Source organism: Sprattus sprattus (genome assembly GCF_963457725.1).
Source record: "Sprattus sprattus genome assembly, chromosome: 3".
Classification (NCBI taxonomy): Eukaryota; Metazoa; Chordata; class Actinopteri; order Clupeiformes; family Clupeidae; genus Sprattus; species Sprattus sprattus.
The window spans coordinates 37,493,451-37,519,862 of record NC_137922.1 but is presented as its reverse complement, the minus strand read 5'-3'; the positions used below and the strand labels follow the sequence as shown (position 1 = coordinate 37,519,862).

The 26,412-nt window shown below is 43.1% G+C and overlaps 4 protein-coding genes across 5 annotated transcripts; 2 read left to right on the top strand and 2 right to left on the bottom strand.

The window, feature by feature from the left end:
* The first annotated feature begins 4,094 nt into the window (after positions 1–4,094).
* Positions 4,095–5,123, top strand: cox19 (cytochrome c oxidase assembly factor COX19). The gene is made up of 3 exons (XM_080836077.1): positions 4,095–4,249; positions 4,516–4,627; positions 4,902–5,123. Exons 1-3 carry the CDS (start codon positions 4,168–4,170, stop codon positions 4,999–5,001), a joined length of 294 nt encoding a protein of 97 aa, XP_080692203.1. The 5' UTR covers positions 4,095–4,167; the 3' UTR covers positions 5,002–5,123.
* A 308-nt stretch (positions 5,124–5,431) lies between these two features.
* Positions 5,432–9,152, bottom strand: LOC308363242 (RNA-binding protein with serine-rich domain 1-like). Of its 2 annotated transcripts, none has more exons than XM_080836038.1 (7): positions 9,107–9,152; positions 8,410–8,559; positions 7,841–8,017; positions 7,359–7,461; positions 6,911–7,064; positions 6,251–6,392; positions 5,432–5,995 (listed from the first exon to the last, which is right to left on the bottom strand). In XM_080836038.1, coding segments are annotated over exons 1-7 (834 nt in total). In that variant the 5' UTR covers positions 9,109–9,152; the 3' UTR covers positions 5,432–5,889. The 2 variants fall into 2 exon arrangements, with proteins under 2 accessions (XP_080692164.1, XP_080692165.1); XM_080836039.1 differs by having other exon boundaries at positions 7,841–8,011.
* Positions 9,153–9,406: 254 nt separating this feature from the next.
* LOC308361546 (solute carrier family 2, facilitated glucose transporter member 11-like) lies at positions 9,407–11,035 on the top strand (the record flags this gene model as incomplete). The annotated part of the gene is made up of 1 exon (XM_080833920.1): positions 9,407–11,035. The coding sequence occupies one exon, from the start codon at positions 9,407–9,409 to the stop codon at positions 11,033–11,035; it is 1,629 nt and encodes a 542-aa protein (XP_080690046.1).
* Positions 11,036–19,666: 8,631 nt separating this feature from the next.
* On the bottom strand, positions 19,667–26,056 carry LOC308362744 (circularly permutated Ras protein 1-like; the record flags this gene model as incomplete). The annotated part of the gene is made up of 12 exons (XM_080835471.1): positions 19,667–19,811; positions 20,410–20,506; positions 20,872–20,990; positions 21,097–21,203; positions 21,366–21,450; positions 21,651–21,781; positions 21,933–22,014; positions 22,535–22,686; positions 23,083–23,172; positions 23,901–24,010; positions 24,655–24,735; positions 25,924–26,056. 12 exons carry the CDS (start codon positions 26,054–26,056, stop codon positions 19,667–19,669), a joined length of 1,332 nt encoding a protein of 443 aa, XP_080691597.1.
* Positions 26,057–26,412: the final 356 nt, after the last annotated feature.

Sequence of the window (26,412 nt, the reverse complement as noted above, 5' to 3'; positions counted from 1 at the left end):
AACAGCGCATGGCCCACCCCCTCCCCCGTTGACACCCGACCAAGCCAGAGGGATCCCAACGTTTGTTTTTTTAAAGGGGGCCCTTTTGTCCCCTGAGGAGCCCCTCATCCCATTTAGATGTTCCCAATAGAGACCCAGCTGTAGGCTGGCGAGATTCTTGTCTTGCTCCTATTGTGAGGGGCCTGTTGTTAGTCCATTACTGCCCTGATAACTCCCCCCCCCCTCCCCACACACACAGACACTTAATCCCCCTACCACCTTCACCACTGATAAACTCGCTACTGTTATCCACAGGGACCAGGGGGGTGGGTATGGGAGGGTGAGGGGTGGTGCAAACAAGTTAGTTAATCCATTAAATACTAATTGTCTCCACCTTTCCCATGGCTTGGATAAACAACATTTTTTGAATGGGTGGTGGACAGTAGGGGGGGCACAGGGGATCCTGGGAGTTATTTAAGCCTGATTGAGAAGACCCGCTACGTACGTCTACCACAGCGCTGGGAACATCTAAGACGAGGACTCTTCTCCAAGCCCAGATCTCCTCTCCACAATACTGCATTCAAATCTCCCCATCTTACTCTAACAATTATCATCCTGTACCACTTTGTTTGGGTCAGCCTCAGGATCTGTTCACAACATTCTAAAGGACTACAGTCTCGAACGACTCAATCTTATTCTCCTTTTTCTTCGTGTTTACCCAATCGTTCGGTTGTGGAGTGTGTTCCTGGGGAGCTGTGAAGATGAGCAGCGCGGTGAGAACGGCACTGAGGATGCTGGCCGTGTGTGTGTGCCTGTCCGTAGCTCAGGCACACATATGGGCCTGGATGCTGGCCATGCCCTACACCCCTCCAGAGGGTGGGCCTCTGAGACACATGGAGAGGGAACCAGAGAGCCTGCCGCTCAGCCACAAAGCAGACTCGGTAAGTGGACACTGAATGCTCATATCCCCCACAGCTACAGCCCTTTTGGCGGGTAGATTTAGTATTGGTAACTGGGTAATGATAATAATAATTATAACTTTGTTATTACAGACAGGAACAGATAGATTGCTGGTTGTGCATAGATATTACAACCTTTTTTGTGATTTAAGACATCTGTTATCATCTGTTATCTGTAAAATTCTCTAGTCCTTAATTGCTATCATCAGACTGTCCACTCTTTCTCAGTTGACACTTACTTACCCTTAAAACTGAGTAGCATCTTTTTGCTAGCCGAAAGTGATAAAGATACTTAAATGAGGTGGAGCAAAAGCAGAACACAAGCTTCCCTGTTTCAAAATATTCTGCAGATAAGCTCTCCATCTATTTTAAAACCTCTCACAGTCCTCTCATGGGATGACCTCCTCTAAGTCCAGTCTGAGATTAGATTTACAACCTAATGTCTGCCCTCAATTTATGTTAATCACACACCGTTGTCAGCGCCGAACGAGTGTTGACACAAGAGAAGGTGCTGCTCACTTCAGCAGTCCCCCCTGGGTTGAGCTCTAGCTGGTTGAACAAACAGAGAGAGGAAATGGCGGACGGGGGATGGGGTGGTGGTGGACGTTAGGGTTCAGAGACTTTCCTGCAGCCGCTGGGAAGAAGAAAGTTTAATGTCTTGGTGTGTGTCTGGGGGGCGGGGGGGGTTGTTGATTTGTCACAAACGGATGTAAATGTTCTGCAAATGGTTTGCCGGTCTAAGAACACAGATATGTTGGACCGTTTCAGCAATTTTCTTTGCATCATTATAAACGAAACATAATTAGATCAGCTGAAACGCTACAATTTCGGGAGATCTCGCAGCAAAGACAATAATACTGACCTGACCTCCAGTTATCAAAACATATCTTTGCTAGCTTCCAGAAACACAACTGACCGTGTCTTTTTTCCACCCTTTACCTTCAGGTGGCCTGCGAGCATGACCGGGCGTGTGGGAAAGGCTTCTCCTGTGACCGCCATTTTGGCCGCTGTGTCCCACTGAGACAGGAGGGTCAGTTCTGTCGACGGGACGCCCAGTGTGTGCGCGGCCTGCACTGTATGTTTGGGAAGTGCCTGCGCAGCATCCCTGGAGGACAAGAGGGTAAGAGAGAACATCAATACCTCTCTTAGGAGACGAGGGCAAAACTTCTTCATGTACAAGTGTAATTAGTTATTAGAGTGAGTAATTGTATAGGAGTGTTAGGGAGATATATGAAGTAAAGAATCATTCAAGGATTGGATCAGTCCTCTACACACACACACAAACACTCACACATTTTCACACACTGATAGATGCACACTCATTCACATGCATACGTGCACATAAACACAAACACTCACACATAGATGCACACCCACACACACGCATACGTGCACACACACACAATCACATACACATGCACAATACCCTTTTTGCTATCTGTAGCATGCAGTGACATAGAGATGATGAGACTAATTCTTTCTCTCTCCAACTCTCTCTGTCTCTTTCTCCCTTGCTTTCTGTCTCTCTCAGGTGCCAGGTGTAAGGTGGACCGGGACTGCGGGTCCTCCATGTGCTGTGCCCGTCACCATGGTGAGCAGGTGTGCAAGCGGAAGCTGGCGTCGGGCGAGGGATGCTTCGTGCCCGACGGTGGCCTGGCCTTCAGCATCAACCAGGTCTGCCCATGTGACGAGGGACTGCTTTGCCAGGGGGGTGGAGAACTGCCACAGAGAGAGTGAGTATTCAGAGCGCGATGCTTAGGTTCATGACGTACAGTAGCTGATATATCGTTTTTTTCAGTAGCTGAACGAGAGAGGTCCAAGAACTACATGTGGTGTGTGTCCAGCTTATGGGAAAATGCATGTGTGTACAGCTGTAAGTTCAGTATGAAGAAAATGGCATTAGTCATGAGCGGCATCACTGTAGAAAATGCCACAGTCGGCAGCAGAAACAAACTGCCTCAATATTTCATGTCAATGCATTATGGGGGAAAATGAACATTTGGTCAAGTTAGAAAAATTCAGCCATGATTCCATGGTAACTTATAGAACAACCAGCCACAGATGTCGGTAAATATTGCCTTAACGACACACAGTGGAATACAATCTGATGAAGGATTGTTAAAAACTGTTCCAGAAGATTCCTCAGCGTGGAGGATTTTACATACACTTGGTAACCCAAAATCCTTTTCTGGTTTTCTTCTTTTCAGGAGAGAATTTGTGTACAGCCCTGAACCAAACACCTGGACCTGTCAAGCCTCGAAGCCCTAAAAACAAAACTTTCTACACAAATGTATTTATTTAGTGATAAGCTGGTGTATATATTCTGTGCGTATATTGTACATATTAATTAACAAAGATGTATTCTTATATTTTCTGAGAAAGATTTGAAACAATGAATGTCCATGTCCACTCTTGTGTTTACTGTGTCATAGGCTATAGATTAATGCACTCTTTTTTTCTGATGCAAACCAAAGAGGTTTGAGTCATAATAAACTCTTCTTCGTGAACAAAAAGTTTCTTCTCCTTGCTCTAGCACCATGGACTTAACCTGGCTTGAGGTTTGGTGTTGAAATGTGCACTGTATATTATTCCAAAAGGAATATTCGTGTCAACAAACGGCAATGTTCAAAATATACAATGCAGCAGTATTGGCTTAAGTTTGAGACGTAGGATACATTTCGGACTATACAACATCCTAAGTGTTTGTTTGACAGAATGATTAATGATCAATACGTTTTCTTGGCTCCGCATTGAAGAGTCTCCAAGCGAACAAAAGAATGAACAATAGTATGAGCTAAGAGATGGATCGACTCAGAGCTGTCACGCTGTATTTGAAGCTGATGTTGAGCGTTGGCCATTTGGCTCGGTTGAGTTTTAAATTTGGTTTGCTGCAAAACAGCTTTCATGACAGCATCACTGGGAAAATACCCCTTCGAAACCACATTGAATTTTGGATGGATTGAAACATTTGTTTTGGTAACATGTGGTTTGCGGGGTAAATATTCCCTATGTGCCAGACTGCATTCTGGCGCGGCAAGTCACTTTCACCCTCTGGAACTAAGGAAAGTCAGGAAGCCGTCTGCGGTAGATCAACCACTCCCGCAGGTGGCGGTACTGAGCCCTTATGGTTTTAACAATACTACCACAGAAGGAGAATGTGCTGTCAGTGTTCATGCTAATGTCAACTGGATAATTTTGTTGCAAACTTCGTTGATGCCAAAACGCAAAGATGTCGACGGCAATGAACTTTAGTTCTAAATCGTTCCGCCCTCGTGCTCCGGACAAGGGCTCTTTTCCTCTGGATCATTTTGGTGAGTTGACGATGGGTTTGTTTTTGGTTATCTAACTCACACCTCCACTAGTGGTTGTTGTCTAAGCTAGAAAGGCTAAACGTTGATAAAGTGTCTGTTTACTTTCAGTAAGATATTGGCTGAAAGATCTTATTGTTTTGAATCAGTCAATAGTGTCACGTAAGATTATTCTATTCACAGCCATGGTAACAACAGCAATTGACATTAATCACTATGTGTGCTTTGGATTTCTCTACTCATCAAGACATTTTCTTATTACACTGTAGGAGAATGCAAAGTTTTCAAAGATACATTCATGCAATGCCTCAGGGGAAACAGCTTCGATAACTCCAAGTGTCGACTGCAGTCCAAAGACTATCTAGAATGCAGGATGGACAAGTAAGTTGTCTGAATGATGATGTGAAGACTGGAATCCTGAAATCCATCTACAGTTATGGCTGTTCCACACTGAAACGGGCGAGCAATGTTGGTCAAATGCAAAACTAATACTTACATAGTATGAACGTACCGACACATTTGCGTACTGAAGAGTTGCAATCCTTGCCACAAGAATGTATGCTAAGATAAAGCCATACCTTTACTGTTCTGTAAAATATCTGTAATTTAGAAATTGTTGTTCCTGTTGTCATGGAGTCTTGTCTGTGTTCTTTAGTCAGCTGATGGCCAGGGAGCCTTTGGAAAAGCTGGGCTTCAAAGACATCATGGATGAACCCAGCAGTGAGAAGCCAGAGTCCAAACCATCAGGACAATAAGCCTGCTCTCTGAGAAACACACAGATGGGGACATGTTATCTAGTGTTCCTAAACCTTGTACATAAATTGTTAAATGTGTGTAAACGATACCCCATTACCCTAATATTGTATACATAAAATGTCAGTTGATGTAAACCTATTGTTTTTTTTTTGGCAATGCCAATGCACTGACGTGTCACAAAATACTTAAAGGCTTCAGACCAGTGAATCTGAAATATATTTATCCTGCTTGCGTACAATTTAAACTTAGCTTTACACACTTATATTTCTTTCTGTATAAATAATAATAATAATAATAGCTATTGTGTTTTGTATAGCAAAAAACATCTGGCACTGGTATTTTGCACAGACTCAGACTGGTTGTTTTGTTGAGCTTTCACTCATTTTATTGTCAATAGAACACATAAATCTGAAAATGACAAAGGCCCTCGGACACACATTGTTGCACATCACACAAGTAGACAGTTCTGGACTATAAATCATTATGGTAATAGAAATCGACGACAGCGTCATGCAGTGTGTTTGTTTCAGAAGAACTGAACCAGAAAAACAGCAACGAAAAAACAACGTGCCATCTGTATTAACTAAGAGTAGGGTCAAACTAAAAACACAGCACCTTAAAGGTTTTATCTATACAAACTCTTTCTCTTATGTACAAGTACACAATCATAATAAGTTGTACAAACACTAAAATATTCCTAAAGGATAAACACATCAACAGGATAGAGCTGCAAACAAACTTTGCTCCCTTCATAACATGGCCATCAGTGGAGAGACGGTCTTGAAGTCTCATTATAAGGCAGCTCATATAGCACTGCAGGTCACACTGATGCTCTACCATGCGCACAGTTTGGAGAAATCAGCAGGACTCTGTGACCCTGCTGCTCTTCATCGCGAAGAGTTGGAGCTGGAACGAGAGCGATGGCGTCTTCGGCCAGGTGAGCGAGATCGGGAACGGCGGCGCACTGGAGACCGTCGCCGAGGGGACCGAGACCTGGCAAGAGAGAGGAATGCAGTCACACAGACGACGGTGCCACAGAAAAGCCAATTCTCAGTTAACGTTCAAAAGTCATCGCTCTTTCAAACATGGTCACGCCTGCAAGTCGAAAGTGGACTTCAAACTGGTTGGCTTTGATAAATTCAACAAATTAATACTTGATAGTGTTTGCTGTCAAGAAATCATTTATGTTGTCCCATCCCAAAAAAAACAGAAAGCACGCCTCCAGCACACAGCCATTTGTGAACTGACCTCCTTCTCATTCGTGGGGGGGTACGACGCCACATGGGCGGAGGAGGGGGCATCCTGCGGGGTGGGCTGGGGCGGCGAGGGGGCGGGCGCACCCTGAGGGCCAGCACAGCAGTGGCCGTGATCTCCTGACCATCAATCTGACCTGCACATCAAAGATAAACACAATTATGAACAATTACATATTTGTGTATCCGTGTGTGTAGGAAAATGAGTATAGAAGCTGCATTGCAATTTTACCCTTTTGTGTTTTCCACTCACCACTTACCCTGTATCATTATCATACTACTTATCACTTGAGTCTGTGGAATATCTAGTGGTTTTCAGAACATATTCTCAGAGTTGCCTCCCAAAAGAAGGTGCTCTTCGGTCTAATTCCCTGAAGAGCTAATGGATGTATTTATTGCCAAACACCACGTGTATAACAATGTTTTAAATGGTAGCTAATTTTCATCCATAAATACTATTCCTCCATAACTGCATGAAAGTAACCAAGACAGCCTTGGCAGTTCACTTCCAAGCCATAAATACTTCACACAGCCATACATATGCTCCATGCAGCAAACTAGCCAGTGGAATTAACATAATTGCATTCTTTCTTCCCACTGCCCCTAAGGAATTCCTAACCAGAGAATTTCAGTGCCGTGAAGGTTCACCACTCACCTCCATCCATGTGTTTGAGGGCCTTCTCTGCCTCGTCGGCGGTCTCAAACTCCACGTAGCAGTAGCCCTTGGACAGGTGGGGGTGGAGTCTGTCCATGGGCATGTCAATCATCTTAATCTTCCCATAGGTGGAGAAGATCTCCTGGATGTGTTCCTTCAGAGGACATGTACAAGAGGGTGCAGAGAGGCTTGTGAGTTGGACTGTCAAACTAATGTATCAAATGATGACATGCAATATTGCTGGAGAATGATCTCTTGGACATTCTTAATTTAAATCATGACAAAAAAAGTATTGAAAGAGAACGCTTTCAGAAAACATGTGTGTATGTAATGTATGCATGGTATAATTGTGTCGGCTCCATGCGAAGCAACAGAAAAGCCAAATGATGGCATGAGTCATAATGTACTTTTACTTAAAATTGAACCTTTGACGTTAGAGCAGAATTACCTTGATGACGTTTCTGGTGAGACGGCCCAGGTAGACCTTAGTGGGCCTTGGGGTGGGGCTCCTGCGACGTCGATCTTTGTCATCTTTCTTCACAGACTTGGACCTGCAGTGCAAAGGCCACATATTCCATAACACTTCACACAACTGTTGTCTTTGTGTAGCTGCACCATACAATATTATGTTAGGATTGTACAGCTGTGTAATTAAACAGTACTAAATAGACCAATCCTGGTAGGTTAAGATACAAGTTTGTTAACTGACAGTGCAAAAAACACAGCTGTAAGTAACAGTTGAACAAATAAAAGTTTTAAAACTCAGGCATGTGACTATGAAATCCTGTGAAAAGGAGAGTGTTCAACACAAATGGACATACATAAAATCAGGCCTGCCAGATAAGTACGTTTGTATGTACATCCTGACAGAAAACCCTGGTAAATGCATAATGAATGATCTCTGGACGAAAGGAGCGCAGTCACTCATACTTGGAACGAGAGCGTCTGCGGTTGTCATGGCGACGACGGTTAGGGGTGGGTGACCCAGTGGTGCTGGAGGAGCTGGAGGACCGGGAGCTGGAGGACCCAGAGCGACTGGAGGCCGAAGATGAGCTGGATCCACTGGAGGAGCCAGAGCTGGAGCCAGAGCTGCTGCTTGAACTGGAACTACAGGGTTGTACATCCATTACCAACACACAAAGTGTCTCCCATCAATCCACAGACATTATTACATGACAGACAGACAGACAAACACAATTCAGTCAGGATAGTCAGGCCTTTCTTAAGTAGGAACAATCCTCTCACCACACGTAAACATAACATATCAACAGCAAGTCAACATGTCTGAACTGTCTCACAGACCCCAATTTCCAAACATATAACAGGACAGAATAATTGCACATGTATAACAACAGCATCGACGGCTACAGAGACTTCAGCTTGTTAAGGCCAATGCCGTGTTTTTATAAATAATGCATTATCTACACAAATAGATATGTGGAAGTATCTTTTGAAGGACAGTTTGCTAGCCTATGGTGTGGTTGTTAGAGAAACCTCACCTGCTGCTGCCAGTGGAAGCGCTGCGGCGTTTGTGACCCTTCTCCCTGCCCCTCTCCTTGTCCGCTCCGTCTTTGCTGCTTACTTTCTCCTTTCCTCGCTCTTTGGTTTTATCGTCAGAGCGATCCTTCCTCTTGGTAGGCGATGGAGCCCTGGTGAAGTGGATGCAGGAGTTATGCCATTTGTTTTACGACAACAACAATGAATCTGACTGTCACTCGAAAATAGTGTCCACAGACGTGTGGTGGTGTATGGCTACACACAATCATTTAAAGTAAGCTAGCCAGCGTTGCAATATTTGCTCAGTCAAAAAGCAGGCTCATTCATTCGTGAACTAAAGTTAACGTAACGAAATCTAATTTAACTGGGTAATATGTTAGCTTCCTGTGTTAGAAACACATGCACGTTGATGTCACAGGCTAGCCTGTTAAGCACTACCTCATATCTGTTTAATATAATCATATATGAAGGGTTTATTAGCTCACAGACATAATTAAAAGTAAGATGCTATCAGGTGGGCTGCTACTACTGATGATGGTAGCTAGCTGGTAAGAATTAGCCTTGTGTGTTATATCAAATTAACAGCTATACCTGCTTGGAATATACATCTATATAAGACTTACTAGCTTAACACCCATTGAATATTAAAGCACCCCATTCACATAAATGTGAAAATTCACTGAAAAGAGGGCGACTTACATGCTTATCGAACCTATCGAAATCCGTTGCCAAACGTCACTGTCGCCGTTTGATGACGTCTTATCTAGCAACACCCTACACGTGAAATGACTGGGGTAAATCGTCCTGAAACCATCTGTGATAGCACAGGGGCGATTAACGTTGGTTTAACAATAGGCATTTTTTAAAGCAAAATTGTCTTGAATTAAATTAATCCTGAGTAATGGAACGTCACTCTACACGCACATAATAGGTCCGTTATTAATGAGGATACAAGATGATGGGTTAGCCCACTGAACACTTCAGTGAAGGACCACAACAATGAAAGGGGATGTGACTTTAGCACTGACTGTGGTCTGCACTGCGATCGGTGGAACTTTGCAGTACGGCTACAATATTGCTATCATTAATGCTCCTACAGCGCACATTCAGCGATTCATTAATGACACTTGCTGGGAGCGCTGGTCTGTGTCACTTGAGCAAAGTCACTTAACATTGATATGGACATTCATCATCTCTGCCTTTTCCCTGGGTGGTCTATTTGGAGCGTTACTTGCTGGGCCCATGGCGGTCCGGTTCGGTCGTAAAGGCACTCTCTTGTTAAACAACATTTTTTTGTTCTCAAGCGCTCTGTTTGCGCTGACCAGTCGTGCTGCTCATTCCTTTGAGATGATCATTCTCGCTCGGCTACTTGTGGGGATCAACGCTGGTGTGAGTATGAACGTGCAGCCCATGTACTTCGGCGAGAGCGCGCCTAAGCATCTGCGTGGAGCTGTCACCTTCTCCTCTGCCGTGTTCACCGCATTTGGCATCATGCTCGGGCAGGTGGTTGGCCTGACTGAAGTGCTCGGATCAGACTCCTGTTGGCCCTACCTGCTAGCCAGTAATGCTCTTCCTGGGCTGTTCCAAGTCCTCACCCTGCCCTGGTTCCCTGAAAGCCCGCGGTTTCTGCTCATCGACAAAGGAGATAAGGAAGGCTGCAGCCAGGCATTGAGGAGGCTCCGTGGGTGCAGTGTCTCCGAGGAGGAGATGGAGGAGATCCTCCAGGAGCAGGAGCTGGCCGCAGGGGCTCAGGCGCGCTCTCTCTGGGGCTTGCTGTCCGACCGAAACCTGTGGCGGCAGCTCCGAATTGTGATGGCCGCCAGCAGTGCCATGATGCTTTGTGGCAACGACTCCATCTACTTCTACGCCTCCTACATCTTTCAGGAGGCCGGCATTCCCACAGGGAAGATCCAGTATATAACAATCGGCACGGGTGCCTGTGAGCTGACCAGCTCTATCATGTGCAACGTACTCATAGAGCGCACAGGCCGCCGCCGGCTCCTCATGGGTGGGTATGCGATGATGTCAGGCTGGGCGGTGGTTTTCACCATCGCTCTCTGCCTGCAGGGCAAGGTGCCAGGCATGCCCTACTTAAGTATGCTGTGCATCTTCGCCTACATCCTCAGTTTCGGCATGGGCCCTGCCGGGGTGACTGGTGTGCTGCCCGCTGAGCTCTTTGACCAGATGACGCGGCCTGCCGCCTACATGGTGGCCGGTTCACTCATGTGGCTCAACCTCCTCCTGGTGGGCATGGCCTTCCCGTTCATCGTTGGCAACCTAGGACAGTTCTGTTTCCTTCCCTTCTGTGGCATCTGCGTACTGGCCTGTCTCTTCATGTACTGGAACCTTCCGGAAACTAAAGGTAGGTCTCTGGCTGAGATCACTGCCGAGTTTGATAAGCGCGGCAGTGCAGAAGCCAAAGGATCAGAAGGTGGGTCTCTGGTCGAGATCACTGCAGAGGTTGATAAGCGTAGCAGTGCAGAAGCCAAAGGATCGGAATGTAGGCCTCTGGTCGAGATCACTGCCAAGTTTGATAAACACGGCAGTGCAGAAGCCAAAGGATCAGAGGAGAAAGGTAAACAAGGACAATCAAATCAAGAGGAGGCCCACCAACTCAGAGATCTTTGATCAGGGGAAGAGCCAGTGGAGATGAATCATGTACTGTGTGAAGGTTGATTCCTACTCACACAGGTATCTTTTCTGTTGTGTGTTTGTGAGGGCAATCATTTGTTGTTATTAAAGTGCTGTCCTGATCTGAATATGCAAAGAAGTTAAATTACTGAATGACTTGGAAATGCTGCATGGACTGTTCTCTGAAGTTCAAGATATTTTCATTAGAGTAAGGGTTTTAAATTATATTTGTTTATTAATTTATTTATTGATTGATTTTAACAAGGGTATATCTCATACACTTGCCTTTTGTGTATATTTAAAATGTATTTTGAAGGAATCTATCTCTATTTTTATGCCAATCTGTAATACAGTGCTTGATTACCTCTTTTTTTGTTTTTTTATTCTTGAAAAATATATATTTTTTATTATATCACATAAGTATGCTGGATAAAATTCCTGCATGTATAAATCATAAAAGCCAAATAGTACTGTGTATCTCTATAATGACGTCATTGTAAGCTTAATTGACAGTCACATCCATACATGCTGTCTGCTGCTGTACCTGAACACTAGTCAGGGGACTTTACTTGAATGCTGCGTGAAGTCTACAAAGACTGAGCAAAACTGCCTGATTAAGACTACTGCACTGTTCTGGACTGAATATCAAATTAAAGGCTATATTGCACTCCCCATGACATTTCTATGCATTCTGTGTGCTCTTGTTTGGCTTTTGAAAGGCATTTTGTGTCCATTGTGTTTTCCCCTTAGTGCTTGTCCTAGCAGAGTGTGGACAAGTGAATTAATGAAGGGGTTGGGTCCGAGCAATCAGATTGAGCAGGATTGGGAAATTGGGGTTACATTGCAACGTTTTTGAATAGGAAAAGTGGATGGTGTCATTAATCAAATTTCATTCTAGAGATCCTCAACATGTTGAGCCTCAAATGCCCGAGCCCAAGAACAATAAGGTAACAGTGGTATACCAGGGCCTGGCGAAAGGGTATCTGGTGTATTTGCTAGGCCAGTTAGGCAGTTTGCAAAATTGTATCATGTTGGAAGGACCTGAAGTCGCTATGACATTGTAATGAAGGTTTCTCTACTAACCTCTAAACTGCAAATATCCTACTTAATATGAATACTATAACTAATAGTTTGAAAAAAATAGTCAAATATAAAGTAATTGAGGAAGTATAAGCTGCATAATGCACAAAAGTGAATACAGTGCATTCAGAAAGTATTGAGACCCCTTCACTTTTTTCACATTTTTAAATGGTGCTGCCTTATGCTGAGATCATTTTGATACATTTGTTCCCCTTATCAATCTACACTCAAGCCCCAGAGAGAGCGGGCCTGAGCCCCCGCGGCCAGCTCCTGCTCCTGGAGGATCTCCTCCTTGGAGACGCTGCACCCACGGAGCCTCCTCAATGCCTGGCTGCAGCCTTCCTTCCAATACTACGAGAGTTTTGCATCTCACAAGAAAGTGTCAAAAGATGGGAAGATCTTGACTATGTGACGGCATAGTAGAGAAACCGTCATGAAGGTAATTTGCTTTGGTATATTAGTGCATACATAAAACATAAAAAACAAATAAGTACCACACATAAGAAAAAAAATACATATACTGTATATAAAATAAAATATATGAAAAATATATATAAAAGTAAAGTAAAAAGCAAAATATCAGTAACAAAAGGCTAAGTTGAAGGGCTATGTTGAGGCAAATGTGTAGAGTGACATCCAACCCATTTTAAGATTTTAATGAAGGTATTTTTTCATGAACAATTAAAAACAACTAGGAATGATAATCCTAAACAGATAGGATTTTTAGGGGTTTAATCAATACCAGGAGACGAATTTAAAGGTACGTTGCTCCTCACTGTCCTGTTATGTTGCGTGCAGCACAGGACATGAAACTGCTGAACATACCATCCAATGAACAGGATATTTAGATTGTAATTTAACTACATTTTAGTCTCATCTTTTTTTTCCATCAAGACTATTGACGCAGAGCCATAGAAAACAGAGTTGCGACACTTCCATTGACTCCCATTGTAAAAAAATGGCGGACGACACTTCCGGGTTATGGAGACGCCAAAAGTTCCCAAGTTCCAACGGAGCCCCGTTCATTTCAACTGCGCGTCAAGAACAATTGACCCTTCCGCGACCACTCCCCAAAACGGTAACTGATCAATCATAGCATAGCAACGGTTACTAAGCTCGGGACCTCAGTCAAGCAAGCCATTTTGATGAATGGAAGTCAATGAGAGAGACGTCTGCTCGAGAAGAGAAAATAAAACGTTGCGCTTATGGAGTGTGTAATTCTGACAGCCGATATCCAAAAAGGCTGGAGGGAGGGGTAACATTTGATCCCTTCCCGAAACCCAAGACCCAGAGAGAGAAATGCCTGCTGTGGATCAAACAATGTGGACGACCCCCCCATCAGCTGAATGTCAGCAACGTAAACAGAAGCACCTATGTTTGTTCCAAGAAGCTATGTCGCTAAAATCTGCCCACTGCATCGAAAACGTGAGAAAACCCTTGCTTAAAATACGATTCAGTTTTATCACCTTACATGTTTGCGTAGCGGCGACTGTGTAGATAATAAAACACATAAACATAGATGGAATGAACCTGTTAGCCTTAGCATTTGTCTGTCTACAAACACGGCATGTAATGTCGCATATTGAAAGCATATTGCAGACCCTTTTGCCTGCTTCGATCTGAGATCTTGCCGTTTTTTTTCCAAAAAATGCTTGTGATTTCTTTGGGTAGAACTGAAATTGACACAGTTGAAAACATGTTGCCACGCCATTCATACCAATGCTGAGAACCTGGGAAACGTGAATGCTTGACTGATATAGCAACCGTTGCTAAGGGGGGCGGAGTTTGCGGAAGGGTCCATTGCAGCATGGCAGAGGTTGTCGATGACGCTTTTTTGTCATAGTGTTTGCTATGGAAATTAACACTAAGCTGAAGAGAGTCCCCAGCTCCAGGACTTATCATTACGTCCAAACTCACTCTCATTCAGTCCTTTCCTGCTAATGCCTTTACTGATATATGAACCCAACACTCTCCACTGCACTCAACCTCCCAGTAGCAGGATCCAGACACACCCTCTCCAAACTGCACCTGACAAAACTACACCACTCAAATCTCTCATTAAAGTTCATTGAGCGTGTGGGTGTAGGTGTGTGTGGCGACTCTTTGTCGTTGTTGTTAAGTATTGTTGGGTAGTATGGTCCCCTGATGTGTTGTAGTACACAGTGTAGGTGGTTTCGGTATGATTAATTGCATGTGACGTTTAGAGGTCTGACCATCGGGGGAAGTCCCAACCCAGCAGCACCAGGAATGTAACATGTTTTCCTGTGTACGACTGACGTTACCTTGGAAGTCTGATAAAAGTGTAGGACTGATGAGTGAGAATGAGAGGGAGAGTTGTAAGCACACACCTATGAACTTTGTATGACACCCAGGCACGTGCACAGATTGACCCCAAGTGGTGCTCAAGCACCAGCCCTTGTGCCCTGGTTGAGAAAAAGTGCCCTTTTTTGCTGGAGACCAATTTTTTTTTTCATTCATCAATATTTTTTGAATACAAATTAGTCTCTCGTCATCAATTTCCCCAAATGTGTTTTGATATCTGATGGGGCATTTATTTGAATTTCGCCCCGACATGCTCCGCGGCATAGACATAGAATAGTATTCTTTGACTATGATCTGCGGTGCTCACAAGCCCCCTCCGCGCCCCTCCCTCCTCATCCCCCACATCAGTGTTGAGCGGCAGGCCAACCGGTGCAGCCTGACCTGCATCAGACAAACAGGTAATGACGGTGTTTGTGCAATCTCCCGATGTTGTTTGTTATAAATTAACAACAACATAAGTGCCTCTACGTCTGAAAACCGGACTGGTCCGACGTTTCCTAAAAAAATAAACAGACAACTTACTTGATTTGAAAGCATTGTCCAGCTGTTTACTGACGTTTGTCAGGTTTAATGACATTATTTGTCTGAAAGTGCATATTTTGTGTTGTATAAATGCCGTTTAGACAATTTCGAAAGTATGTTGAATTTATGTTCATAAATGTCACGAGAATTCACAGCTAGAAAATAGCAGGTAAACTATGCTAGCTCTCGGTGTCATGCTATCCTTGTCCCTCATTGTTTAACGTGATATTTGTGTATCTCTTCGTTTTGCCTGTTTTACAACGATCAAACTTGTATGAGTAATTGCAGATGGTGAAAAAGAATAAAATAAGGGAAGTGTAAGCTAGCTGTCTAATCCTGCCTAGAGGGAACACAGGCTGAGAACAGCATACTAAGTGTAATGCTGCTTATGCTTTAACCTTCAGAAAACAGTTAAATTATTATCCACAACATTGATTTATCTAATTTACAAAATTTGCAGCATAATGCCAAAAAAGACAGACTCAAGAAGCAGATGGACAGTGAACTGCAGCAAGCAGCTCAGAGTAGCCGCACCCATTTAACTTGGATCAGGCCATCAAGGAGCCAATCAAATGAGGGAGAATCAGTTACCCTACCTGAGGAGCCCAAGTTCAGATTCGATGCACAAGCATGGTGAGGTGGACCAATTACAGAAAAAAGGCACTCCAGACATCATTTGATGTATCAGACGTTAAGGGAGTGGAAGCCAGAGAGCGAGAGAGATTTAATTTAAGTAATAATTTTGGTGATGGGCGCCCTTCTATTTTTTTTTGAGCACCTGCCCCCCAAAATGTCTGTGCACGTGCCTGATGACACCACATAAGATATGCTGAATGAGTTGAAGTTCACTAATTTCATTAACTGTCTTTACACCCCCACCCACCAAAAATAAGAGAACAATACGAAACATTGAATGCCAGTCTAGTATAACTGTTTATTCAACATTTTGCACCAGAAACATTTAAAAACATACTGGTCTCATTATAACAGTATTAATAAAGAAACACAGGAACACATTTGATTGGGTGTCAATTGTTGGATGAATGATCAAAGGCCCAGCTGCTAGGTTTCTTACGTGTGAGTGATGTGTTATATTATGTGATGTGTGAGATGTATGTGCTCACAGTATCTAGATGCCAGTCACAGCAGCTTCACTGAGGATCCAATATTTAGCCAAAACCCAGGCTAGAGTGTGTGATTGAATGTGGTCTGGACCCTTAGCAGGAGGGTCATTGTGTCAGAGATGCTGTAGAAGGCCAGAGTTTCTGCCCTGTGATCCACATACACTCCTATTCTGGAGCTGGCCACTAGAGGGAGTTTAGTATCTTTATTATTGTGTCTGTGTTGAGACTCTTATTAAAGCTCTTACCCCTTCTTGTGGTTGAAAGTCGGTAACAAAACAGAGACAAATAGCTACACCGTCAAGCAATGTAATTTAATGTCATTTATTTTAAAAAACAACAATCAGAGTCTAATAGCTCTGGTTCCAAGACACAAAAAGCCAGGAACCAGGTCTGATGGCCCATCAACCTAGAAAAAAGGCCAGGAACCGCCTTCATGGTTCTAACCTGGTGCTGTGTAAACTACCTTGTTGGGGTTGAATTGGTATTTTGACTGGAAGATAAATGCTAGTACAACTTCTATACATTATCTGTCAGGTTGTGAGTGTGCAGTGGTAATGTAAGTTGGATTCATAAAACGTATTTTAGGAAATAAATGACATTGCTTGACCGTGTAGCTATTTGTACTTTGGTAGATTAAAGTGTAAATTTGGAATACAAATGCTAAAAACGTATTTTAGGAAATAAATTACATTGCTTAAACCGCCTTTTATAGTACATTTATAGTAGACTAAGATCTTTCAAAAGAGTCTCATCGGCGCGGAGTGCCAGATCGCGTCCTAGGTGAGGCGCGCCTCATTCACAAAGTGGCGAGTCTCGCCACTCGCGGAGTACCAGATCGCATCCTAGGCCTTACCTGAAGGGTCAACATCAGTCTGAGTTAAATATGACGTTGAAACAGAGACCCTGTTCAAAATTGATTCAAATGCTGTCAAACGAATGACGTTCTGACTCTGATTCTGACCGGGGCTATCAAAGTAGACCCCAAAAACACCCTGTTTGGGTGTAATAGCAATATAACATTACAGTCTTGCGGACACTGTGATAAGCCCAAAATAAAACTTATTACAGTGCATGAAATGCCCTGTATTGTTATTCCTAGGCTTCTTCTTCTTCTTCTTCTTATTCTTCTCACCTTTTTCTGCGATTAATTCAGCCCGAACCGCTTAATGTAGAAACTTCATTCAAACTTTGTCGCGTAGGTCTTGTAAAGGACACTTATGCTATGTATTTTTCACTTTTCTAAACTTTATACTTTTTAAGATATTAAATAAAAATATTTCACTCTTCTTTCCTTCTTCCACTCTTCTTTCCTTTCTTCTTTCCTTCTTCCACTCTTCTTTCCTTCTTTCACTTTTCTTTCCTTTCTTCACTCTCCTTTCTTCTTTCCTTCTTTCACTCTTCTTTCCTTTCTTCTTTCCTTCTTCAACTATTATTTCCTTCTTTCACTCTTCTTTCCTTTCTCACTCTTCTTTCTTTTCTTCTTTCCTTTCTTCACTCTTCTTTCTTTCTCCTTTCCTTTCTTCACTCTTCTTTCTTTTCTTCTTTCACTCTTCTTTCCTTCATCCTCTCTTCTCTCCTTTCTTCACTCTTCTTTCCTTTCTTCTTTCCTTCTTCCACTCTTCTTTCCTTTCTTCTTTCCTTCTTTCACTCTTCTTTTTCTTCTTCCTTTCCTAACTTTTGCATTTCATGCACTGGTATTTCCTTCAGGAAATGCATTTTCTAGTTATATTTAAAATACATTCACTCCAGCTGAAACAGTTCTACAAAGGGTAACATGTACCTATACAGCCATCTACTGGAATTTCAGTGCAATAGAACAGCAGGGTATGAATTGTAAGGCATGGTTTAGGATCTGGCATGAACACGTTTTTCTAGCATAAACACATTTGTGAACCAAAATAAGTTTGAACCTATGGTCAATTATCACACGTCTTGGTGAACTGCTGAAGATAACAAAATCACTACGCAATCTTTTAAGTTCAGATACCTTCCTCATCACTCATCACAAGACTCCAACCACACATACTTTTACTTAAGTTTTACTCTGAATTGTCTAACTCTGGCATCTTGCACTGTATTATAAAAGAAGATCAAATGCTCAATATTGAGTGACATTTATGATGTGCACACATAAGGTATTTGTTCAGGTTCTTTTTTGAACTTCTTTTATATTATAAAAGCAGATGAGCAAAATTTCACACGAGGACAAGAAATTAAGTGAACCATTCTTTTCATCCGATATATTTATATTTATTGCACTTCCAAAGAAACATATTGCAAAATAAAATATATTTTGGGGGTAAATGAGACAAATGATCAAAATGAAGTAAAGGTTGTATTATACTGTCAGAGTATCAAATTATGTAAAGGTCGTATTATACTGCCGGAGTACCAAATGATGACAGTAGAATTTGAGTGCTGGCACACGATCACGCAGTGTCCCTCTGACTGATGCCATTATCAATCGCAGATGACCGAGGCTGTCTAACCAGCACATTGCTGTCATAAATATTTCTCCAAGCACATACAGATCAGGGCATAGTTAACCCACTCAGCCATGGCATCTATATGGGCTCCAGTTCTTCACTGGTTCCACATGCAGATCAGGCCAGACAGATTGGACTGGCACTTCCAATGTCAATCATCAGAGAGGGATCTCTGTGAGATGGACATCCTGTTTCCATTCTTCAGTCCAAAGAGGAGCGCTGCTCCTTCATCAGTCAGAGCCTAAAGTAACAGAGGGGCACATTTAGGGAGCAGGAAAGAAAAAGAACGAGAGGAGTGCTGAATGCATTGGTAGTTATAAATATAAAGACTGTCTATCAGAGTCTTTTTTTGCAAGTTAAGTCTCACTTGAGATTGTGCGACTTGAGTGTGACTCGACTATCCATCTCTGTGGTCTAATATATTTCAAATGTGGCAGTGTGTAAAAAATGTAACGGTGTGTTTGGTGTTTCAGAATTCTGAATCTACCTGTGAGTTCAAGGACGAAACTGGATTTCCCTGTAAATGAGGATATTTTAGCGATGATCTATAACTAAAACATTTCACAAAAAAGGCTTTCACAGTGGTATTGTTGTCAGAGTGATGAAACATTTGATACATTTGATACATTTGGTCAATAGCTAATACTACAGACTAACATAACACTGACACGGCTGTGGACTGAGTTAGGGAATACAATAATACAGTAAATCTGTGTGTACCCGTGTATAGTTGTAGATGTTGTATAGTGGGTCCACTTTCATCCATTCTGTACTTAATAGTTCATATCCAGAGTTCTGTTGAAATTCACTGCACAAGCACGTAATCATGAAACAAACATGACCAGCCCTGAATGACTTTACCCACTGACAAACTTACAGACGTTACACAACTTTTATATCAAACCATTTGTCTTACTGGCAGATTTTAAAGCTACGCAAACCAGCCATCAGTTCATCCCTTTCTCTATCCCAAGTCTCTCTCCGACAAACACACACACCCACACCCACACCCACATTCACACCAGCACATGATATTTCCAACATAAGGTATATAAATATTTCTACGGTTAAGATGGACTCTTTGACACACACACTCACACAACTTGCTGTATCAGTTGTGTCTGTATTTCCTTTTCTTTCTGAGCGTCTCGGAGACGTCCCCTTACTGCCAAAGCAGCGCTGCTCTGAATGGAGTTGAGCTGCAGCACAGAGAGACACACAGAGGACAGGGCCAGGGAACTGAGAGGGAAGGAGGTGAGGAGAGAAAGAACAGAGAGTGAGAGAGAGAGAACAGAGAGAGAGAGAGAACAGATGAAGAGAGAGAGACATTTACATTACCCTTGTAATCACACAGAAGGCATCAGTCTAGTATGGACTCTGTGGTCACACAGAAGGCATCAGTCTAGTATGGACTCTGTGGTCATAAAGATGGCATCGGTCTAGTATGGTTTATGTGGTCATAAAGAAGTCATCCGTCTAGTATGGACTCTGTGGTCATTGTTCAACAGTCTAGTATGGACTCTGTGGTCATTGTTCAACAGTCTAGTATGGACTCTGTGGTCATTGTTCAACAGTCTAGTATGGACTTTGTGGTCATTGTTCAACAGCCTAGTATGGACTCTGTGGTCATTGTTCAACAGTCTAGTATGGACTTTGTGGTCATTGTTCAACAGTCTAGTATGGACTCTGTGGTCATTGTTCAACAGCCTAGTATGGAATCTGTGGTCATTGTTCAACAGTCTAGTATGGACTCTGTGGTCATTGTTCAACAGTCTAGTATGGACTCTGTGGTCATTGTTCAACAGTCTAGTATGGACTCTGTGGTCATTGTTCCCACCTGTTGCTGGTGACCTCTTTGTTCACGGTGATGACTCTGAGCATGCTCAGTCCATCCCTCCTCCTATAATGCACCTGGAGCTGTATACATACACTACCTGTAGACAAGAGACCTGAGACGGACCGACAAGAAAGAGTGTGAAAGAGCATGGGAAAGCACAGATGTCATAAGTGTGTCGGTTGTATCAGTTGTCTTCATTATATTAGTAAGAATCACGTGTACTTGTTACAATGTACATAAGTACTGCAATTTACAAGTGAAGACATTGATTTTATTGATATTACTACCAGTCCTACACTAACCCTAACCTCACCCTAATTTAACACTAAGACCCTAATTTTAAAGTCAAACCAAGAAACTAAGTATTAATGTATTATATGTAATACCTAAGACACATTCAATTGAAGACCAATTGAGAGCATATCAACCCTCTCCTTTTTCTGTGCATCCCTCATTGCTTACCCTGGCTGTGTTCCCTCTGGTCTCCTGGTCCATACTGGAGAGTGAGCTCAGTGTGTGGCATCACATTACCAACCTTTCTGACGGTGCAATGCCCTGCCTCCCTCTCCCCCTTCACACACCTGAGGAAGACACAGGCCAATCCAGTCCACACACTCACAATCAGTTTGATGCATAATCTTTCTTTCTTTCTTTCTTTCTTTCACTCATTGACAGTACAGGTCTTACAGTGTGGTGGGCAACATCAGAGTGACCGTGCAATGTGTAGCCTTAGTTCTGCTCTCAATAACTTCCTGAAACGCACTGTAGAGCTTATAAGGGCTGGTGATTACCACCTACAGAATAACAGACACACACAACACACAAACACACACACAATATTATACTAAATCTGACATAATATTCTGTTCTCAATCACCCAAATATCAATTTACAAATCGATGACGGACGGACGAACATACAAACACACACTCACACACACACACACACAGACACACCTCTCCTCCTGTGCTGTCTGCCAGTATCCCCAGCTCATCCAACTTGCAATCCGTCTCCTCCAGAGACATTACTGACACGGTCACCCTACGAGCATGAAGAGAAAGACAGAAAAATTACTGACACACTGTTACCCTACGAGCATGAAAAGACAGACATACAGAGACATTACTGACACTGTCACCCTACGAGCATGAAGAGACAAATTTTATGGATTCTGTAAGTGCCCTACTCAACATACTCATCCCGCATAGTTTCAATAGTTTCAATAATAATGTTCAACCAACCCTTCGCTGGCCGCGTACTCTCCCAGGTCTTTGTAGAAGATGGTGGAGGAGACGAGAGTGCAGGAGTCTTTGTCCTCTGACTCCAGATCTCCCAGGTCAGTGTTGGCCCTTCCATCCGTACATATCAGGACCTGACAAACATGGCCATCAACATGGTTAACTAGGCTATTTTTGATAGACTTTAACTTCAGTTAAATTAAACTTGAACTGCTCAAAATGTTACTTGAATCCTAGATTCTTGAAGAATAGCTTTTATTTGGAGTGATTAACAACATACAACACCTTCGACCCTGGTAGCCGAGAAGCCATTGCTATGGCAACCACAGCAGCAGGGCCTAGCGCTGTGGCACCACCTTCTTGAAGCCTGTGATTGCATGAGAGAAGCATAGCTTGGTTCTGATAAGCAGACATTTGATGATGACAGAGGAAATGAGAGCATGGTCGTGGTACTCCTGACCTAAAGTCAAATACCTGTAATGCATTGCTACACTTGGGTTGTCATCTAAGTTCACATAGTCAAGAGTTAAAGTCAACAGACCAAAAAGGGGCATTACTAATCAATACTGTACAATGCTAGCAAATTCACACAGCTACATTACAGTAAGTCATTGCCACAACCTCACATCTCATTTTACAGCATGGCATGTAAAAATACAAATTTGTTTCATTGTATGACTCATGAATATTATATAACCTGAGCTACGCAAAAGAGAAAAGGCAATCAGTGTCTATCACTATCATGACCTCCGCAGCATGCATGCAAGGGTAGGGAAGCAAAAGTGAGATGGGGTATATTTGAATCACAGGTACTCACGATACAAAAGGAATTAATGTGGAATAAATCTAGTGTCTGTAATCTGTAATGTTTTGTTTTTCTCCATTACCCAGCAATATTTTCTTGAAAGCTGTCCCTGGTTTCACTGACTGGTGGTGGTGTTGGAAAGGTAAGGCCTGCATTCTTCAGGAATTCACCATCTATTAACTCTTGCCCACAGATTTTCCAAGAGGTTGTAGTGCCATGTCCATGTAAAATAACCTAGCAACACACACAGACTAGTTGTAATCATGTGGAATGATTGTTGTCATTGAAAGCAATATTGTACGTCAATATAAAGCAAACCATCACACTAGTATTATATGAAGCCACTTATATTCCTTGTCTCACGTTAGTTACAGTTAGTTAATTTACCAAGGGCACATGACATCAGTAATGCCATGTTGTGAAGCCTATCCATAATTTATGAAAATGTTGAATAATTAAACACACCCAGGGCAAAGAAGCTGACTCTTACAATTCATGGCGGCTCTTAGAGATGTGACCACGAGAGCACTGAGATTAGTAGTTCTTGCAGTATGCACTCGTGAGTGTACTTGTGCTGGCTATGATAATGTTGTACTGAAAAGCAGCAGAGGAGGACGGAAGAACAATCACCTCATTGTTGAAGGTGACGAGAGCCACTCTGGTGTTCGGTTCTTTCTGACTGAGAGTCTGAACACACTGGAGCACAGCCTCCTGCACAAACTGTGGAAAAGGACATGAAGAGTAGGACACGTGTCCAATATTTAACCCTTAAGGGAGGATTAAAAAAGCTGCAAGACAACACTATGATATCTTAATTAATTATTTCATGCAATGCAAACGTTTGTGGCCCATAAATATACGTGTCTTTCTATTTCAAAACATATAGCATGATAAAGCAAAAAAGTCCATAGTCGATTCTCACCTCCAGACGTGTTTTGTAGATCGGTCTGTCAGTTTCTTGTACCTACAACAGGCGGCAGAAGTCATACATTCTTCTCAGAGACTAGTGCACACAAGGGACACACACGTGATGACCTCAAGGGACACTAACATGATGACCTCAAGGGACACTAACATGATGACCTCAAGGGACACACACGTGATGACCTCAAGGGACACTAACATGATGACCTCAAGGGACACACACGTGATGACCTCAAGGGACACACACGTGATGACCTCAAGGGACACTAACATGATGACCTCAAGGGACACACACGTGATGACCTCAAGGGACACACACGTGATGACCTCAAGGGACACTAACATGATGACCTCAAGGTACACACACGTGATGACCTCAAGGGACACTAACATGATGACCTCAAGGGACACACACGTGATGACCTCAAGGGACACACACATGATGACCTCAACGGACACACATGATGACCTCAAGGTACACACATAATCGCACATGCTCAGTTTAGAGTCTCCCACATACATACCCTGAAGCTTATGCTCATCGACCCAGAGATGTCAATGCAGAAGACGATGAGTGTCTCGGGGGCCTGGGCCCGCTGGTCTGGGGTCAGCAGGAAGAGGCTGTCCTGAGCTGCTGAGGGTGGGCAGGGCTGGGGAATGGGGGGAGGAGTAGAGGGGTCCCAGGACTGACAGAAGTAGCAGGACGCCACCTGGACACACAGTGATCATCAGAGTGGTGCTGTGGCCATCAAAGAGAGGGTTGTTCACTCAAACTAGTAATGCACTTGAGTCTTTGAAAAGCCGTGCATTGATGTTGAAATCAGCTATACGTTTGTCTGTAAACTGCTATATTTTAAAATACTCCCTATACTTGTAGTTACTGAGTAGTACTGATATACGGCTTTAAAAACTATATAAAACCAGACACATCCTAGGGTTTACACGTCAAAAATATGTTTATATGTGAAATGAAGTTGGGTGAAATGAGTATGGACTAAAGTTCTATTTATTGAAACTTCAGTGTTGTCATTACCACATTGTCATAGCAGGTATCCAGCACTGAGCCACACGTAGAACATGATGTTGGCTCTCCTTCCATTAACCTGTCTACAAAAACATGCTTTGGTTAACAATAGTATACGCACAGCCTCCACAAATCAACAACTCATTATTAGCACGACTAGCATGACCTTGCTTGGTCCTTTCAGGAGTTTGTTGTCTATACATTTATTTACCAAGTTAATTCAGACACAACCTGCAGTTCTAAAGACAACCTACCATTTGTATCCGTCACAATTTTATCAAGATCAACGAGTATGACATTGGGGTTGCCTGGCAATGGCTGCTTCTCCGTAGAGCCTGCGATATGGAACAACACTCATCAGTGTCATAACACAAACAAATAGCATCACAGTGGATGCTACTTCATCACCAGTGACACAACTGGGAAAACTACAGGATGAGGAGGTCCTGATGTTATTGTTGATATTGCCATCAGTGTCATCACTGCCATCGTTTCAATAATTCATTATATGGTCATCACTCACTCCAGATATACACATTTATTATTTTGAAAATCAATATCCTCAAACACAAACACACACACACACACACACACACACACACACACACACACACACACACACACACACACACACACACACACACACACCTGCATATAAACAAACACTAATCAAGATACCAACCTGATGATGGAGAAGTGTAGGGACTTGTTTTAGGAATTCTTTCAGAAATGGGGGAGAGAGGGGAGACTGCTGAAGGGAGTGGAGACAGGGGAGGGGGAGTGGAGGGAAAGATGATGGTGTACTCTGGAAATCTCGTCAAGAAGGGAGGGCGAGGAGGAAGAGGAGGGGCTGAGGAATCACAACAAATAATCATCTTGAATTTACTTACAATTCAATCTTACAATTATCATACACAAACACAACATCCCCATCCCTCCCTCACACACACACACACACACACACACACACACACACACACACACACACACACACACACACACACACACACACACACACACACACACACACACACACACACACACACACACACTCACACACACGCGCACGCACACACACACACCTTTGAGTAGGGGGGCTCTACAGTTGTCTTGTAGGGGGGTAGGGGTGGGGGGCGTCCTTATTCTGGGAGAGGGTGGAGCTGTGGGCATATAAGAGTCAATTGTCAACCTGGATACAACCAGTAACAGGTATTGCTAATCCACCATAGAGGTGCAAGGATACAGAGACGGACATTGCCACCAAACCTGGGAAGTGAAAGATAATTACCAGTCATTCAGGCACTAGAAAGGCTCTGTCTATAAAATAAACTGGTCATTCAGGCCCTAGAAAGGCTCTGTCATTGCACTGTGAAAGGTAGTTTTCTATGTTTATTTAGCCAAAATCATTTTTCTTTTCAAAGAGCAAACAAACAAATAACCAGGCCAGTAGTGCGTATGGTGGCCATTACATGAATCCCTCTTTCCTTCCCACCTGAGTGGGCTCGTGTCCTGGGTGAGTCAACCTGGAGAGTGCTGGAGGAAGGAGACGGAGGGGAGCAGAGGTCTTTGATAGGTCCAGGTGGGGGAGGAGGGGGGGTACGTGGACGAACTCTTATCACAGGGGGTAGGAGGGCTGGAGAAGAGACAGTTAATCATCATACACCATATGGACATTAAAAGGATATATTTTATCCTAATTATCAGAGACTCAGTCAAGTGAATATGGAATGTCAAACTCAGGTTTAATCGTTACGGTGATGATCATCAGAGGAGAGAGAGATGAGACCAGGCTTCACTAAAGATAGTTTCACCTAGGCTGTTTTCACTGACTGACTGTTCTGTTCTACTGTATTTAACTTAGAACACATGTGGGAGGAGGTGGTTACCAGAATGCTAATTCTTACCTAGGAGACAGAATGGCTAAGATATTCATGGGGAGGCCCTGGCCGAGGTGTCATCACTTCCCACAGTGATCAAGGCATACAGGAACTGTGACAATTTGGGTGCTTACA

What these genes read in the sequence shown, in the direction of transcription:
- cox19 (XM_080836077.1), top strand. Translation starts at nt 4,168, where the DNA reads ATGTCGACGGCAATGAACTTTAGTTCTAAATCGTTCCGCCCTCGTGCT. An exon ending in TTTTCCTCTGGATCATTTTG is followed by an intron (nt 4,250 to 4,515) that starts GTGAGTTGACGA and finishes ATTACACTGTAG; the next exon opens with GAGAATGCAAAGTTTTCAAA. An exon ending in CTAGAATGCAGGATGGACAA is followed by an intron (nt 4,628 to 4,901) that starts GTAAGTTGTCTG and finishes TGTGTTCTTTAG; the next exon opens with TCAGCTGATGGCCAGGGAGC.
- LOC308363242 (XM_080836038.1), bottom strand. An exon ending in TCACCAGAAACGTCATCAAG is followed by an intron (nt 7,065 to 7,358) that starts GTAATTCTGCTC and finishes TGTCCTCTGAAG; the next exon opens with GAACACATCCAGGAGATCTT. An exon ending in CCCCCACGAATGAGAAGGAG is followed by an intron (nt 5,996 to 6,250) that starts GTCAGTTCACAA and finishes CTCTCTTGCCAG; the next exon opens with GTCTCGGTCCCCTCGGCGAC.